Raw genomic sequence first — 20,227 nt, 5'->3', positions numbered from 1 at the left:
AGAGTTATGTTAAGTTGAAATGCCCAATGTTCTTCTAACAAGATTTTCTGCTATTCTATTGAATTCTTCCCTATTTTCTCTCCACATTTTTGCAGCATCGACATTAGCTCCACTCACATCATTAGGTTCTGCAAGCATACTAACAACTGATAAGAGTATTTTCTCTACACTTTGAAGTGGTGACCATCTTTCAGCACTAGACTCATAACCCATGGGGTTTATTTATTTTTGATCAATTATAGTTATTCCACAACTGAATCCAAATTCAATAGCCTGTATTATCACCTCTTCTTTCAATGAATTGCCTAATACTCCTAGGCATCCCACGAATCAAGTCATTATTAAATTTTCAGGCATATCGTTCCATTCTTTCTGAAGGGCTAAACTCAATTTCTGAAAAGTTGAAGGTGGGTTTTGGCGATTGGATATTGCTCTCCCTTAGTAATCCCAAACGTGTTCGATTGGATTCATGTCTGGTGAGTTTGCTGACCAGTTCATTCTCTGGATATTGTTCTCTCGAATAATGTTTTGAACCCTTCGACTGCGACTTATCATCCTGAAAAATGAAATTCGTTGCGCAAAGGAGCAATGATTGGTTCTACGATGTTTTCTACGTAGATGGCATCAGTCATTGTTCGTTCAACGATAATAATGAGAGGGGTACGGCGACCCCCCAGCACATTATTGATCCACCTTGAAAGGGCACAACTTCTCGTGCGAAATTGAGTCGCTCTAGGTTGCCTGGACCTCTCCAAACCCTTTCTCATCGACTATCACTTTGTGAATCGGATCGTGCCACGTCCGAAAAAAGTACGTTGCGCCATTGTGGTAAAAGCTTGCCTTGGTGGTGATCTGCCCATTGCCGAAGGGTAGCTCTGTGTCCAGGTGATAGCCGAGGTAATCTTAAAGGTCTTCTTGTCCTTAAATTTGAGGAATTGAACCATCTCCTTATGGTACTGGTTGAGATTAATGAGATGTCTAAAGGTCCTCAAAAAAAAGACTACGAAGGGCTGTAAGAGGTACCGTTCGATTCCTTCGAGTAAAATTTGCGATATAATGGTCTTCCCTTACAGATGATAGGTACTCTGGATCTCCGGGCAATGCTACCGGTTTCCAGGAAAAGGCCTATGCGCCTTACTAAAGTCAGTGGAATATTCAAACGTTGCGCAATCTGGTGGTTCGACAAAGCTTCTTGATGTAGGGTACTATCTTGCCTGGTCAAACTGAGGAATTGGATGTCCCTTCATTTTCCTCGAAATATTCCCAATATTACAACTCTCGTTTTTCACTGAAAACTGATTAACTTCGAATACACCTATATTCACCCGAACAAGAAACATTTTTTGCTGGTTTATTGTTTCCATTTAAGTGATAAGATGGTGAAGATTCCACACGAAAAAAATTGCCATGTTAATACATTCAACAAGTTGAGAGTTGATAGGAGGGCAAGAGTTTTGATTAATCTTCTTAAAATTTTAGACCATTACATTGATTCATTTAATACTTTGAAAAACGCTATGAAACTCAGAGAAGAATAAGAACTATTACTTTATACCCAAAACCTAACCCCAAAATCCATCCAGAAGATGCGCTTGACCCTGTTGGAGTCGTATTCCATAAATATTCTATGGAACCGGCGTTTATCGGTGGCCGTAGAAGCCACATACGATCTGAAAATAAATACATATGGGTCTATAAATCGCGATGCTGCGCCTTATCACACCAAGTGCAGCTATGGTATCGGCATTATAACGTCCATCACCCCTGTGTTTGAATGCAATCGTTATCTAATCTAATCGTGCTCTGTATCCAGAGCTGAACTAGTTGTCGGCATGTCTGTGTCCGTCTGGTTCGGACCAACATTCATTAGATTGGAAATTCTATTGACACAAGTCCATCGATGGGAAGACAGCGGGCTATGAGGAGTGTCTGTGGTTGGTTTGGAACACACATAAATGGCACGGATCACAGAAGAATATAAAGGGTGATACGATTGGGGCTTTAGGGTTTTCGATCGAAATATTGGCAGTGATGTCAACTGCGTCATATAGTCCAGAAATACTAGAAGTTAAAGATGAAACTGGCGACTTTTGTAGTGACCAACCTTCTTGGATTTAAATGGGATTGCCAGTACTTCACTTAATTTCCGCATCTTTTCCTATGGCGCTCTTATTTCATTCTATACGCTACCTTCGGAAGAAGAGGGAACTACCAGCAATGCTTAGTTTGATTCGACACAATTATCTCAAGCGAAATCTAATCAGAGGACACACCAGTATTTTTAAACATGTTTCAAGAAGTTTTGAATGAAAATAGATGTTTTGCGCGCTTTGAGCCCTTCAAATTCATATTCTTGTCATTTTGGTCACTAACATTCTACATTCGAATTCATCAATTTCGTTTATGAAATATATAATTTTATTGGAATTCGAATTTTGGTTTATTATTTTCAATAATAAATCTTATGAATTGTTCAAGAAAAAAAAATTTTTATCACCATCTCGAGAACGAAATCTATGAATTTTCAATGAAAAAATTGGAGCAATCGAATGAAAACACTCAGAAACTTGGTAAAACATAATGATGAAATTTAAATCGTGTATATCCACGAAAAAAGTACCTAATGGTAATGCATTTAATACTTTTTACCATAAAGTCCTACCGTTTGCAAGTTGTTTATCGTTATATCGTTTAAGGTTATCCGATCAGGAAAACCAAATTATTTTTTTTTCAATTCTGTAGAAATAATTAATCTTATAAAACAAAATCCTGCAAGAATATCCCATATTCACACGAATTTCATGGATATATTTCATTATGTATTATATGTTAGTATGTCATTTTCAATAGGCAAATTTTGTCCCCAACATGAACTATCAATTTTGTCAAATGAAATCATATCAGTGATACGATATATCACTCAATTTTTGAGTTTCTCCACAAAGAACGCACTTCTTATGTCTCATAGTGAATCAACTTTTCATAAACTCAAAATATATTAAAATAAATATCTAAATATATCAGAGCGCCAAATGACGTGAAACAATCGATGACACTAGGAGAGCAAAAGTTGCCAAACCTTGGATTTCAGCAGGTAGATACAGAAAATATTATTTTTTCTGCTTATTATAAATTCGACAATAAGAAAAATATCGGATCACAAATATTAAAATTGGTATATTTAATCGGGAATCACTTAAATAAATATATTCAATAAAATACAGTTTCAAAACGATATAGTAAAATTGAGGATTTGAAAATATATCACAATCCGACAACGTTATCTTACCATGTTGGGGACATGGAGTTACGTATACTCCCTCTATCTATGTTTATTACTCCATGGTTGGTACCTACTTGGAACTCTTCTGTCACAGATTTATCTATCATCTGTCAAATTTCTGATACAGAAAACAGTTCTGCCGACCAACAATTTTCAATGCAGAAATCACTTTATGGAAATATTCCATCATTTTCAATGAACTTCAGTGGATAAAAGAAAATATTGTATATTAGTCGTACAGAAGACTCATTTTAACACTCGTTCATTGAAATTTTTGAATTTTGAACTCGTGGAAGAATATCTACGTCTACATTTGTATTATAAATAACTATTTTAGTGTTAAGGTAACATGGCTTAAACTTTGAATAACTCACAACGCAAACTTTAATCAATAGACTACTTGAGAAAATTTGCATACATTTCACTAATGGAAGAAGTTCATCTTTTAGAAGTTAAATCACCCTGTATTCTCGCCTGTTTCTCAAAGAATAATCATCGGAGCAGGAAGAAAAAGAGTCGGAAGAAAAAAGTAAAGATAGAATTATGGGAGAAGAATGCAGGCGACCATACACTGGCCGATAACACCTCCAATGAAGTGTAAAGTAGTTTCTCTATCTTTCTGCAACAGTACACAATTGGAAGTTGTGAGCAAGTTCCGATTTTGGAACGTATCAAGATAAGCTCAGACGCGGACCATCATTATACCAATCATTGTCTGCATATCAAGCAATTCGAGCGAAAATTCCTCCTTGGGTTCACTTCTCGGTCTACCTTGATTCTCCTTTTATTTGGGGAGAGTTGAGGAGAATATAAGAGAGGGCGCGGAGTTCGCTTATCTACTGAAAATGTTGTGGTTTTTGAAGATTAAAAAGCGAAGTATTGGCAACACTGTTATATGTAGAATTAATTATTATTGGAAAAAATCGAAATGGGCAGAATTCAAACCTTTTCGTGAATATGGTTCATTGTATGAAGATTTTTGTGCCAAAACCTTTGGACCTACGTTATTATATAAGTTTAAGATCACCAATCGTTGATTATTTTATATCAACGATTATATTATACACTGTGTCCGTAAAGTATGGAACATATTCATTTTTAGCTAAACCGACCAATCTAAGAAATAATCCTGAAACACGTCGATCTTCGATTTTAATTTACCATATTTTGAAATAATAATCTAATATACAGGGTGAATTACTTTCGAGCAATGACGTCACCGTAATTTTTTCAAACACCCCCATTTTGTCTCAATTTTCCGATTACTCTAGCTGAGCTGATTCCAAAAATGTATGACATGTTGATTCCAATTAGTACAGGGTGGACGAAAATAATAAATTAAATCTAAGCAATAATTAAAATATTCCCAAATACCAACATTTTTGTAGTACTAAACTGTCATAGAACACCAATAAATTACTGAACAAATAATGACATTTAATAAAAAACTAAACGACTATGTTTTTTTAAATTGATAAGAAATAATTTCTTTCATATTCTGTCTGCTAGACCACAAGTTCCTACCAAACATGTTTGGAAACAGCTCATTTTTATTGATCTAAAAATTTAACAAACTACAGGGTGTTACATTCAAACCAATTGCCGCTAGACAATAAGTATTTTTGATAATATTGTTAATTTAACTAATAAAGAATGTTACGCGTTACTTTATGAGCACACACAAAACTATTGTATTTTTGTCCACCCTGTACCAATTGGAATCAACATGTGATACATTTTTGGAATCAGCTCAGCTAGAGTAATCGGAAAATTGAGACAAAATGGGGGCGTAGCATTTGAAAAAATGACGGTGACGTCATTACTCGAAAGAAATTCACCCTGTATATTAGATTATTATTTTGAAATACGGTAAATTAAAAAAAAAATCGACGTGTTTCAGGATTATTTCTTAAAATGGTCTGTTTAGCTAACAATGAATTTGTTCCATACGTTACGGACACAGTGTATAGGTATGCTACACGAATAAAATAAATAAACTTTTCTTCAGAATAAACCAAAGCTAATAATAATGAAATGCTAATTCACTACAACTTCTTACCTTTCTCAATTAGATCGTGTTCCTAAAGCGTCGAATACACAGACATGGATGATAAAATATCAGTTGATGAAATCAATACTAGCATGGGAGTTTCTACACCAGTATTATATTTTTGTTCGTAATTTATTTTTATCTAAACTAACATCTAACTGTATTCATATATGTATATGTACGTAATGATATGGAGCCAAATGAACAGTCCGGATGTTGATGTAGATAGTGGAAATTAGAGATGTCCGATAAGAAAAACTGATCCACAATATTTTGTGATGGCAACTTTTACACAATCAGCTCGATACAAATTAAATGATGCTATTTATATTCAAGATATGGAATGAAAAATTGGAAAATTCAAGAGTTTTTGTTATGAATGAGCATCGAAACTTATATTGGGTAACTGGATTTTCAATAGACAAAATTCATAATTTATTTTAATCATGCAATTTTTACTTAAAAAATGAAAAAATACGAAAAAAAACACATATAATTTTCTTATGACTATATGTATGAACATACGTTTCAATTTTCCAAAATAACAGTAGGTTTATGATTAATTATATCTATAATTCTAAAAGTGACTTAGAATGAAAACTTAGACTTACGTGATAATTCAACTCAACTTTTTAGAATTTTTTTTTAAACAAACAGATCATGTCTGATACTACAAATTGAAACTTGATTTGAGTGTTTGATGTTCCGATGAACTTTTATCATCAGATATATATTGTTGTGCATTAAGTGATTCAGATAATTTCAATGAACAGTATACTATTATTGATTCAAAGCACAAGCGTTCGAATAATGAGCAGAACATTGTAATAATGAATTTTTTTTTTGGTTGAATGGAAATCATTAAATTGGAAATAGCAATCATGAATATCTCTTCTAATTGTTTAATTTTTTTTTTCATAGGTTGAAAAATGATGATTGATTTCATCACTACAATGAACTTTTTATTGAATTTATGTACACTTTCGGTTAAGTGAAGATCCACACTGAAATTACAACTTACAAGTCAGGTCCAATGAATCAAAATAAATGGATGAAAGCTTATTTCCGATAACTTAGAAATGTAATTTGTTAACTTTCTCTTGAGAAACATTCATAAAAGAAAACTTCCCGGTAGGGGTACCAGCATTCGATAGTTTTTGAGCCTTATCTTTACGTCATTTCAGGGAGAGAAAGGTTGATGAAGATCATCCAGAATGGATACCCATTTATCTATACTACCCACATAGACTGGTCATAGAGTATGTTACTAATTCAGGCTCATTTTACATATCTGAAGTAAGAGGAGATGAACGGATAATGAAAGTTATTTGAATGTTAACAGCGGATATTTATGTAATATTAATTTCAACATCTGCAAAAATACATCTCCAGAATATTATTTCAGTGTCCATTTGAGCACTTTCTTTCTAAGATTAACTTACAGCAATGTATACACATGTTCACGCTTTTGAGTGAATTTATCTCAGCAAAATGTCTGAGTTTGAGATTTTGAATACAAAACAGTTTGAAACTAATAGTTTAGACTCACTAAATATAATATATGATTTCCCCTCACTAAGATTTTGAACAAGTTTCGAATGATGCTCTGTATTTAGTTGTAGATATGGTTTTAAGGAGTGTTCACTCGAATGCCCTGTAATTTAAATTGACTCTTGACTTTAATTAATTGTTCATTAACTCCTTTTTTTGGCCAATTCTGAAATGGATGCTTTTTCGTGCTCATTCGAATATTCAAGCAAGTGTTGTTGTCCATTTTGATATTGAATTTATCCTCTTTTCGAATTCGGATGTGTAGTCAACAAAAGTCTGATTTGGATTTTTTTTCTTCCATGAGTTTAAAGTATGGGCTAACTGGACATACATTTTTATTTTTCACTAATCATTTACTCTGGGAAAGTTCACTACTTTTTGCGCTTCGAATAATTAGCCAAACGAGGTTTTTTAAAAAATAAGCCTTTGAACGTAACAATCATATTCTTTAAAACACTTTTTTTGAAGCATCAGTGCGTGCGGTGGTGTTCCATAAAAATTTCACACTAGATTCTTAATAATTTTCGCCGTGTTTTCTTCATATTGATATTCTAATGTTTTTGCAAGTTTTGCTGGAGTTTTTCCTGAATTAAAGGCTTAGTTTCTGTTCAGCATGAAATTCGAAAAGTGATTCCACACAGACGTTCTTGTTTTGTGATATTAAAAGTTGGCTATTTCATTTTGAATATCTTCAGAGGAAATATTTCCGACTTTCCCTCGTCTTAATTTTCACCAATCACAAACGCTCAGTTTCGAATTAAAAATGGTTTCTAGATGGGAAAACTGTATGACAGGACCTGTTAGCAGTTTTTTCGAGTCTACCCTTGGCAGAATTATGGCCTCATGAAATGGTCTTGTCAAATACCATTCGGGCATTTAATTTTTCCTGCGAAAAAACAATGAAAAGTAATATTTTTTCAACAAAAAACAAAAAAAAAATTGACTCGGATTTTTGTTGCCACCAGCACTCATGATTTTTGTTAAAATATTACTTAGCAACGTGTTTTATCGATTTTTTTCTGAAAAATTAGATGCCCCTATAATATTACTTACGAATGTGTCCCCTTCTTGCAGGCTTATTTTTCGAATGAATGAACGACAAATATCTTAATGATCTGATCTACAACTATTTGACAAAAATGTTTCACCTAAGCTATTTAAAATTTGAGAAACGTCTGAATTTTATCGCTGAAAAACCATTTTTTTATCGCTGTTAAACGAGCACCACTATCTGAATCTTCATCTCAAAAATGGAAGTTGTGAAATAGTCAATCAATAATATATTCATATACCTAATACCCGTAATGAAACAAAAAGGACGTCACTGACCAAATAAATGAGAAGGGAATTTGATAAAAAAACGAAACTAGAAATTACAACAATAACAACGTCTCAAAGTGTTGAAAAAGCTTTACCGTTTTTCTTATTTCCAGCTTTTCCGTTCGAAATCTTCTCACAATCAATACAGTTATAACCGATTAAACTTATCTGCGATCGAATCAGAATATCTATCGACACAATAATTCCTGATCCGTGAGAAAAACTGATCAACGCAACTAATTGGTTATCTTAAGTAACGCAACGCAGTTCTACCAATTAAAACCTACAATTATTCACTATTCCAAGATCGAATCCCATAATAAAATTAACATACGAATAATCGGCATGAGAAGATTATTATTATTGTGAAATGAGACAAATTCCATTTGAATAATTTCTTCTCTTTGAAAACCACGGGAAACACTATGAAAAGTTTCCTTCTGTTTCACAGCATTTTCCCATTGCAATAAGAAATAATTCTGATCTACATTCGTCTAATGATCGCTAGAATTGGGTGGTCTGTTACTCCTTAAATTGATGATTCGTATTCCGTCGATTGAAGAAAACAAGAAGACGCAAAAAATAATCCTTCGTTTCGCTTTTTTTCCCAACTACATTTTTTCATATCATTTCTGTTGAATTATACATGCAATTAAGGCCGACCTTGGAGAGATAAGATCTTGCTCGACGTCATTAGCATTTTTAAATATATCCACAAGGGAGATCTTATCTCGTGTTTGATTAAAGGTTATCTTACTCGCAAAATCTCATTCTTTTCTTCTACTATGGTATCGTGTCCGGATACGTTGGTGAGATATTTATGGAGATCTGAGTTTACACTCACCTTTTTTATTTTCGCCTTCGTTGCCGTAATCCAAAGGTAGTTTCTCCAGGGTTTCATCTGGAAAGAGAATATTTTACTTTAATGAAAAGGTTTTGTAGCTAAGGTTGGGTTTAGAAAGTATGAATTTGGATGCGTACAAAACAGTTTTTTTTCCATAAAAATCGAAAAGGGTCAACTTTATTCATGTCAGTTCATAATGTTGAAGTTAGATTTCACAGATATCACTTTTAACTTCGCTACCGAGATTTCAAAAAAGTTTACAAAATGACATCTGTGAAATTACAGAAATTGAAGATAGAAAGTAAGTACTCGTATTAGTTGAAATTTCGTATTTCATTAACGATAATTATCAACTATTTCAGGTGGCTCTATACAAATTCAGAGTGTTTTCTTATTTTTGATTCACTGATTCAACAATTTTATACACAAATAAAATTTCTCTCGATTCTTAGCTTCTCTATTTCTGTCAGACCAAGGATTTTGGTGATTAGAAACTGCTCTCAGGCTCAGAGATGAAAAACTCCTTTTTTGAATATATTTGACTTCAATTGTCAGTTGTTTAAAAATGCAAGAATTAAAAATAGCTCCTGAATTTCCATTATGGAGGATTCATTTCGTGAGATCGAACTGTAACTAAAGTCACTTGTGAATGAACAGGATGATCCATCTATTATGACTTATGTCAAAGAGAACTATCATCCGAAGCGCCATATGTAAGCCATTCAACAATATGGATTGTTTATTTACTGCGACATTTCGTGTATTACGGCTAGATTATGGTCAATATAATCGTTCTTCTGAGCGTATCATCGATAAGAAAGTGACAAAATTCGAAGAGACTGGATCTGTTACTGATTCTTAAGGCACATACATAATCGAAATGCACGCTCAACCGAAAATATTGCATTCCACGGCGCACACAACATTTGGGCCTCTCTTACGGCACACTATTGCGTATTTTGCATCTGGATTTGCCTACTAAACTGCTGAGCTGAGAGATCATTATAACCATAAAAAGGCACTTTATGGTGTGTCTTTTGTTCTGGTGAGAGATTGGCTCGTACTCCTTTGAAAAAGAAGAAGTTTTCACTCAAAACATCAATTCTCATTACTAGAGGAAATGCGGACAAAACGAAATATGCGGACAAAATGAACTTTTAAATTTTTGCAAAAGTGGTGTCGTATAGCTCGGGGTTTCACAGTGATTTAGTTTCTGCTAATGATGACGGCAATCCTGCGAAGAAATTGACATCCTACTGTCTGTTTCACTGGTGCAATAGCCACAAATGTGTTTACGTCGGTTGAATTTTTTTTGTTCACTTGGTTTCTGAATTGCTTCTGAAGAGTGTCATTACGATATTCGTTGTTTTCTTAATGTATTTTTGTTGGTCATATTATGACGTAATAATATGTATAAGTTTTAAGATGGATATTAGTTTTGTTTTGAAATTATGCTTCAATATCATAAAAAGTATGTATCGGAGAAAATGACATTCTATACTGATGGACAAAACGACATAGTATGTCATTTTGTCCGATACATGTCAAGAAAATATATTTTTGGACATAATATGGAATTTTGTTGATTGATTTTCACGTAGAGCTCATTTTCATGTTGTTTTGAACTCATTTTGCACGTACCAGACGTGATATAAGGTGAAATTGTGGTACCTATATATTTTGCAAAAAATACGATATCCTTTCCTAATGAAATTCTTTTACCACTTCCTCAGTGACAAGGCATAAGAAATCCAGATGCTTGCAAATGCACGTTAACGCCTTATTTTGACAAAACCCAGGCTTAATCTTTTGCGACCATTCCACCCAAGAAGAAGAAACAAGAAATAACTGAAACATTATTCAATGATAAAAAAATCCTGTGGTGAAAAAACAGGGCCGTTGAAAAATAAAAAAGGCGTTGACGATGAAGAATTCGACACTGAACCATTTCAAATTAACAATAAAAATGAAGATGTCGATGACTGCCCCTGCATTTATTGCAATGACGTTTTTTTTTCGTTTCATACCTGGTGAGCAGTGGCTGCGTTCCATGCAGTGTTTTTACTGGGCTTATACATCGTATGCTACTGTCTCGAGAACCAAAATCTTCATATTTTCAAACTTTGCATTCAAATATTATGTTTGTCATTATGTGTATTTTTAGTATGTCATTTTGTCCTTAGTATATGGACAAAATGGATTTTGTGAGAAGTCGAAATAATTTCTTATATCTTTTAATTTTGTAGTTTAATTTAATTTTCAGCTTATAATACTCAAAAACAATTAACCAAAGTTAGTATTTAGTATCAAAATAGGAGTATTATTGCAATAACTTGAAATATATGATTGAAAAACACAACAGTATATGAAGAAAATACAAAAAAAAAAAGAAGTACGATTTCTAAGTGTGTAATATCCTACGATATTAATTATCTATGTGGTTAATGTATCAATAGAAATGCCATCAACATAACCATTTTCAAACAGAAGATTTCCACGCAATTTCATAGGAATCATAATCGAAAGTAAACCAAGGAGAATGCATGTCATCAAGAGAGAGTAGCGATATACCGGTTTCACCCTTATTAGGGATCATCAGTACCGCATAACTCAACCCAAGATGACGAACAAACGAAATAGCACGCACCTTATTGCTATTTCGTTTGTTCATCATCTTGGGGGGATATTACACACTTGGAAATCGTACTTCTTTTTTTTTTGGATTTTCTTCATTCATTACCAAGTGCAGGCGTTGCCAATTTTATATTATTTACAGCAGTATATATTATATTAAATTTAAAAGTTGATCAATATTCTAAATGAAAATGTTCTTCATTAACGTTCACTTTCGAAGCAACCAAATGGATAACTCTTTATATACACGGTGTGAACCTTTCCTCTCCACCACCTGAAAGGAGATACACCAATAAAAGCAAAACGGCCATTCGAACGACAGTTTTCACCGCCTCCTCCATTCAGATACCGATGAACCTAGCCGATAAAAACTTAGCTAGGGAGTAAACGTACTCAAACAAAGCGAAAAAAAAAAGCGACGAACAAACTGTCGTATCATAACATCGTTTGGTAATTGGTAAAAGGCAATCATGATTGAATCACAGCGGTCGTCTTTTTGTTTGGATTGATTTTAAATTGAAATTCTGTCGGCACCGCTCCTGCAGCGCAGCGTCATGGTCTTCTTGTCCCGATACCTTTTAAGCGTTGTTATCGGTCCATCGCATGTTCCACTACGTTCTTCTCTCGCATCACACGCTGAATTGGTGCTTGTTACTGCCGGTGGACGCGGTGAGATGTGTTCCGAAGGCTGTTTTTGTGGACTGAGGACTTATTGGGTCGTTCTTAAGGCTGCAGGAGAGATAAACAGTCGCTTGGTCGGAACAGAGAATCGCGGCATCGAAAACTACGTCAAATTCAAGTTTTTACAAATTATTTTCAGTTTCATGGATCCACATTAATAATAATAATTTAATGATCCTGTTAGACCCAATGTTGGGTATGGGACAAGTCATATCATTACAAATTCACAAATTACTACAACAGATTTCTGTCATCTAAATACTCCTTAATACTTTAATATGCCTTACTAATCAACAGGGATTCAACTATTTTCTTAAAACTTAATGTATTCATTACTTTCACAGAATCAGGTAAGTGATTGTAAAGCTTGATACACTGATAAAAAGAAGATGTTTCAAATTTCCTTTTTCGGTGAACAGGCAGGCAAAGTTTCAGTACTTCTTGTAGAGTAACAATGAAAATTACACAACTTGTTGAAAGCAGATTTATTATCTCTCACATATACCTAATAAGCTTTTATTTATAAATATAGAAGGCACAGTCAAAATACTATTGGCAACAATAAAGGTTTACAGTGTTCACGATGACCAACTCGGAAAATCATTCTAATGATACGTTTCTGGGAAATGAATGTTCTACTGAAATCCACAGAATTTACCCATCTTATGATGTTATAGGCAATATGGGAATAACACAAGCTGTAAAAAGTATTTAAAATGGATTCAAAGGGGCGCGAAGCCCTTATCTGCCGAATAGCATAGAAGTACGAGCTTAATTTCCTACATTCATGATGTAGATGATCAGTGTATCTCAAATTTTTGTCAACATATAGATAAACCTAGAAATTTAACTGAGTTATTGGACATTAACCCATTGCCCAAGCAATTAATTGAAATTGTTTCATATAAGGCGTTCTTAATTTAAAAAATTATCAATTCAGAATGTTAACAATGAGAGTATTAGCTTTACACCACTCCACAAAACCATCAACTAAGAGCTCGCAGCGTCGTATAAGTTCAGGAAGACTCCGAGCCGAGACCGCCACCGGAGTATCATCCACAAAAATGACAAGCCATTCGAAAACGAAATCAGGCAAATCATTAATGAAAAGTATAAAAAGCCAAGGTCCCAACACGGAACCCTGAGCAACCCCCAAGTCGTTCGTGAACACGCGAAATACTGAATTACCGATTTTAACAGACATAGTCCTGTATGAAATGAAACTTTGAATCCAACTGAGAATTATCCCCCTAAATCCGATATTATGCAACTTGCTTATAATAAACTGAGAATCAACGCAATCAAAAGCCCTCGTAAGATCGAAAAATACACCCAAAACAAGAAGACCGTCATCCAGAGAACGATAAACAAAATCAAAAAATTGCAAGACAGCCGTTTGCGTTGATCTTCCAGGTCTAAACCCGTGTTGACAACTGGAAATGAGATCATTGGGAATTTCTATTACAAATTGAAGCAATATAAATTTCTATTAAGTACTGTCGAATATCGAATGTGGTTCTATACGGATTTGCGATTTAAGTATCCAACTTGGATCTCATAAGTTCTCATAAATCATTTTTCATCAGTTTCTATAGGAAATTTTTGGCAGGGTCCAACGCACCGGTCCAAATTGCATTCCATATGGTGACTTTTTGTGGATGTTATGATCTCTTAGTAGTTACATGAAGATTTTCACTGCCCTAATGCGACAATTTTACTTGTTTACATAGAAACTGAGTGAAAAATGTACTTCGTCGCTGAAGAAAATTCGATACAGAATATCGTCATCCAAATGTTGTTGTTCAAACACCTAATCGACATATGTTCCATGCATTAGAGGGTCAGCTTGCTTTTGTTCTTGTGTAAATTGAACCTCAGATGCAAAATACGTGAGAGCGTGCCGTAAGATAGGCCCAAATGTTGTGCACGCCGAGAAATGAATAAATTTGGATCTTCATCTACACTTTCACTTACAAAAGCAATATTTTCGGTCGACCGTCCATTTTGATGATTGAGACATCAGTAACAGATCCAGTTTCTTCGTTTTTTTAACTGTTTTACCAATTGCACGGCTAAGGTTGACAATTATGTCAGCCATAATCTGCCTGTAACCATTATTTTTGTAGTAAGTTTTTACAATGTCTCCACCTTACGCAATAGATAAACGATACCTAAATATTGTTAAATGGTTGACCTTCAACTAAACATATGACGCTTCGTTTAAAAGTTCTGTTTGATATATTATGTCATTGGAACAATGCTGTGAAATCCGGACTTGACATATTATGACCCATTTATTATGACCGGTGTGAAAGCAGCAAACCGAGATAGCAAACTTTGACCTTGAAATCCTCGTACGAGACTCAATGATTGGGCGGATTTCGATGCAAAAATACTTATTATTAAATGTGCCAAATTTGCGGTTTCTCGAAAACTATATATAGGATCGAATTCAAATTTGGAGGTGTCCTCCAGGAGCCATAGCGCCTAACAACTGCATATACGGCATTTACGTACACCTCAAGGGGGCCCATGGGGGGCATCAAATGTGTCAAATTTGAGGTTTCTCGAAAACTATACATAGGATCGAATTCAAATTTGGAGGTGTCCTCCAGGACCCATAGCGCCTGACAACTGCATATACGGCATTTACTTACACCTCAAGGGGGCCCATGGGGGGCATCAAATGAGATAAAAAAATTCGGTTTCTCGAAAACTATACATAGGATCGAATTCAAATTTGGAGGTGTCATCCAGGACCCATAGCGCCTAAGAACTGAATAAACGGCATTTACTTACACCTCAAGGGGGCCCATGGGGGGCATCAAATGTGTCAAATTTGAGGTTTCTCGAAAACTATACATAGGATCGAATTCAAATTTGGAGGTGTCATCCAGGATCCATAGCGCCTAAGAACTACATAAACGGCATTCACTTACACCCCAAGGGGGCCAATGGGGGGCATCAAATGTGTCAAATTTGAGGTTTCTCGAAAACTATACATAGGATCGAATTCAAATTTGGAGGTGTCATCCAGGATCCATAGCGCCTAAGAACTACATAAACGGCATTCACTTACACCCCAAGGGGGCCCATGGGGGGCATCAAATGAGATAAAAAAATTCGGTTTCTCGAAAACTATACATAGGATCGAATTCAAATTTGGAGGTGTCATCCAGGATCCATAGCGCCTAAGAACTGAATAAACGGCATTTATTTCACCTCCAAATTTGAATTCGATCCTATGTATAGTTTTCGAGAAACCTCAAATTTGACACATTTGATGCCCCCATGGGCCCCCTTGAGGTGTAAGTGAATGCCGTTTATGCAGTTATTAGGCGCTATGGGTCCTGGAGGACACCTCCAAATTTGAATTCGATCCTATGTATAGTTTTCGAGAAACCTCAAATTTGACACATTTGATGCCCCCCATAGGCCCCCTTGAGGTGTAAGTGAATGCCGTTTATGCAGTTCTTAGGCGCTATGGGTCCTGGATGACACCTTCAAATTTGAATTTGATCCTATGTATAGTTTTCGAGAAACCTCAAATTTGACACATTTGATGCCCCCCATGGGCCCCCTTGAGGTGTAAGTGAATGCCGTTTATGCAGTTCTTAGGCGCTATGGGTCCTGGATGACACCTCCAAATTTGAATTTGATCCTATGTATAGTTTTCGAGAAACCTCAAATTTGACACATTTGATGCCCCCCATGGCCCCCTTGAGGTGTAAGTAAATGCCGTATATGCAGTTATTAGGCGCTATGGGTCCTGGAGGACACCTCCAAATTTGAATTCGATCCTATGTATAGTTTTCGAGAAACCGAATTTTTTTATCTCATTTGATGCCCCCAAGGACCCCCTTAAGGTGTAAGTAAATGCCATATATGCAGTTGTCAGGCGCTATGGTTCCTGGAGAACACCTCCAAATTTGAATTCGATCCTATGTATAGTTTTCGAGAAACCTCAAATTTGACACATTTGATGCCCCCCATGGCCCCCCTTAAGGTGTAAGTAAATGCCGTATATGCAGTTATTAGGCGCTATGGGTCCTGGATGACACGTCCAAATTTGAATTCGATCCTATGTATAGTTTTCGAGAAACCGAATTTTTTATCTCATTTGATGCCCCCCAAGGACCCCCTTAAGGTGTAAGTAAATGCCATATATGCAGTTGTCAGGCGCTATGGTTCCTGGAGAACACCTCCAAATTTGAATTCGATCCTATGTATAGTTTTCGAGAAACCTCAAATTTGACACATTTGATGCCCCCCATGGGCCCCCTTGAGGTGTAAGTAAATGCCGTTTATTCAGTTCTTAGGCGCTATGGATCCTGGATGACACCTCCAAATTTGAATTCGATCCTATGTATAGTTTTCGAGAAACCGAATTTTTTTATCTCATTTGATGCCCCCCATGGGCCCCCTTGAGGTGTAAGTAAATGCCGTATATGCAGTTGTCAGGCGCTATGGGTCCTGGAGGACACCTCCAAATTTGAATTCGATCCTATGTATAGTTTTCGAGAAACCTCGAATTTGACACATTTGATGCCCCCCATGGGCCCCCTTGAGGTGTAAGTAAATGCCATATATGCAGTTGTCAGGCGCTATGGTTCCTGGAGAACACCTCCAAATTTGAATTCGATCCTATGTATAGTTTTCGAGGAACCTCAAATTTGACACATTTGATGCCCCCCATGGGCCCCCTTGAGGTGTAAGTAAATGCCGTTTATTCAGTTCTTAGGCGCTATGGGTCCTGGATGACACCTCCAAATTTGAATTCGATCCTATGTATAGTTTTCGAGAAACCGAATTTTTTTATCTCATTTGATGCCCCCCAAGGACCCCCTTAAGGTGTAAGTAAATGCCATATATGCAGTTGTCAGGCGCTATGGTTCCTGGAGAACACCTCCAAATTTGAATTCGATCCTATGTATAGTTTTCGAGGAACCTCAAATTTGACACATTTGATGCCCCCCATGGGCCCCCTTGAGGTGTAAGTAAATGCCGTTTATTCAGTTCTTAGGCGCTATGGGTCCTGGATGACACCTCCAAATTTGAATTTGATCCTATGTATAGTTTTCGAGAAACCTCAAATTTGACACATTTGATGCCCCCCATGGCCCCCTTGAGGTGTAAGTAAATGCCGTATATGCAGTTATTAGGCGCTATGGGTCCTGGAGGACACCTCCAAATTTGAATTCGATCCTATGTATAGTTTTCGAGAAACCGAATTTTTTTATCTCATTTGATGCCCCCCAAGGACCCCCTTAAGGTGTAAGTAAATGCCATATATGCAGTTGTCAGGCGCTATGGTTCCTGGAGAACACCTCCAAATTTGAATTCGATCCTATGTATAGTTTTCGAGAAACCGAATTTTTTTATCTCATTTGATGCCCCCCATGGGCCCCCTTGAGGTGTAAGTAAATGCCGTATATGCAGTTGTCAGGCGCTATGGGTCCTGGAGGACACCTCCAAATTTGAATTCGATCCTATGTATAGTTTTCGAGAAACCGAATTTTTTTATCTCATTTGATGCCCCCCAAGGACCCCCTTAAGGTGTAAGTATATGCCATATATGCAGTTGTCAGGCGCTATGCTTCCTGGATGACACCTCCAAATTTGAATTTGATCCTATGTATAGTTTTCGAGAAACCTCAAATTTGACACATTTGATGCCCCCCATGGCCCCCCTTAAGGTGTAAGTAAATGCCGTATATGCAGTTGTCAGGCGCTATGGGTCCTGGATGACACCTCCAAATTTGAATTTGATCCTATGTATAGTTTTCGAGAAACCTCAAATTTGACACATTTGATGCCCCCCATGGGCCCCCTTGGGGTGTAAGTGAATGCCGTTTATGTAGTTCTTAGGCGCTATGGATCCTGGATGACACCTCCAAATTTGAATTCGATCCTATGTATAGTTTTCGAGAAACCTCAAATTTGACACATTTGATGCCCCCCATGGGCCCCCTTGGGGTGTAAGTGAATGCCGTTTATGTAGTTCTTAGGCGCTATGGATCCTGGATGACACCTCCAAATTTGAATTCGATCCTATGTATAGTTTTCGAGAAACCTCAAATTTGACACATTTGATGCCCCCCATGGGCCCCCTTGGGGTGTAAGTGAATGCCGTTTATGTAGTTCTTAGGCGCTATGGATCCTGGATGACACCTCCAAATTTGAATTCGATCCTATGTATAGTTTTCGAGAAACCTCAAATTTGACACATTTGATGCCCCCCATGGGCCCCCTTGAGGTGTAAGTAAATGCCGTTTATTCAGTTCTTAGGCGCTATGGGTCCTGGATGACACCTCCAAATTTGAATTCGATCCTATGTATAGTTTTCGAGAAACCGAATTTTTTTATCTCATTTGATGCCCCCCATGGGCCCCCTTGAGGTGTAAGTAAATGCCGTATATGCAGTTGTCAGGCGCTATGGGTCCTGGAGGACACCTCCAAATTTGAATTCGATCCTATGTATAGTTTTCGAGAAACCTCAAATTTGACACATTTGATGCCCCCCATGGGCCCCCTTGAGGTGTACGTAAATGCCGTATATGCAGTTGTTAGGCGCTATGGCTCCTGGAGGACACCTCCAAATTTGAGTTCGATCCTATATATAGTTTTCGAGAAACCGCAAATTTGGCACATTTAATAATAAGTATTTTTGCATCGAAATCCGCCCAATCATTGAGTCTCGTACGAGGATTTCAAGGTCAAAGTTTGCTATCTCGGTTTGCTGCTTTCACACCGGTTTTATTATGACATAATAAACATGCTGTTCCTTAATTGAAGGTACCAAAGAAAATCAGAGATTTCTTTCTACGGACAATTAAAAACAACCCATATAAGTATGTTACCTCTAACGCTCTGTTTTCGTGATACAAGGTCTTCTTGTAGTACTACTTTTTTGTGATGTTTTGTCTCGAAAACAAAGCAGTTGCGGGCCCATCTTAATAGGTCTTTTTTTCTCTTAAAATGATCCGAGTCATTTTCGTTTGTACCTGCAATGTGGGAGCACCCTGTATATTCACAGCATCAATACATTACGTACATGCAAACCCAATATAAGAATTTAGGTGAATTCATTTATTAAGTATATTTTTTGAATTTTTTTATCATCAGTACTCTTAAACTAGAGGGCAGTTTTTTCTCGTTTTTTTAAATATCATTTCAAACGTCGTGTCCCTGAAATATTGGCCCTTTCACACGTGTTAATAACGGTCATACTGTCTGTTCGGTCAGGCCAGGTCCGGCATTATTCATCAGTATTACGCTACGACATAAATCAAGTGGAGATATGCACTGTACACCCTGTTGACAGTGCATGTTTTCTAGCAGATAGCACCTTGATGAATTCCCGACATTCATGAAGTCATCTGATTCATGCGTTTTCAACGCACACTGATACGGCGTTTCGAATAGTTTCTACGCATGAAGTGATTCCAATGTTTCTCCCGATTCACTGGAAGTAGCAATAAAGAATTCTTTTATGAAGGAAAATTAAGTATTTGTTATGAAATATTTTCAAAACTTTATATTTCAACCTTTCACCACAAAACCAACGGGATGGGATGAGTGGATTTAAAATAAGAATTTCAAACCTCCTGGATCCCATAATCAGAACATGAAATATTCAAGAAAAATATTAAATATTATATTAATATAATATTCTGTGATCACGAATCCGATCATGTTGAGATTCAGCATGTACCTATATATATATAGACTAATAATTTCAAGCTTCTTGTAGAATTTCATATTGATAGTGTCTTCAATACCACGGAAATTTCAAGCAGAATATCGACAAAAATTACCCAATATTTTCTCAAAAACAAATCTGATTAGGTTGAAATTTAGTTTG

The 20,227-nt window shown here is 36.2% G+C and overlaps 1 protein-coding gene across 2 annotated transcripts in view; it reads right to left on the bottom strand.

Moving 5' to 3' along the window:
* The window catches only part of LOC123678584 (zinc finger protein ush), a 214,951-nt gene that overhangs the window by 128,353 nt on the left and 66,371 nt on the right, over positions 1–20,227 (bottom strand). For both annotated transcript variants that reach the window (XM_045615708.1, XM_045615706.1), the window contains exon 2: positions 9,049–9,105. In XM_045615708.1, the coding sequence (XP_045471664.1) occupies positions 9,049–9,105 (57 nt within the window). The remainder of the gene's footprint in view (positions 1–9,048; positions 9,106–20,227) is intronic.

The sequence above is a fragment of the Harmonia axyridis genome, chromosome 4 (genome assembly GCF_914767665.1).
Source record: "Harmonia axyridis chromosome 4, icHarAxyr1.1, whole genome shotgun sequence".
Classification (NCBI taxonomy): domain Eukaryota; kingdom Metazoa; phylum Arthropoda; class Insecta; order Coleoptera; family Coccinellidae; genus Harmonia; species Harmonia axyridis.
Note: the sequence above shows the minus strand (reverse complement) of the source record. Positions and strands in the feature narration are given on the sequence as shown.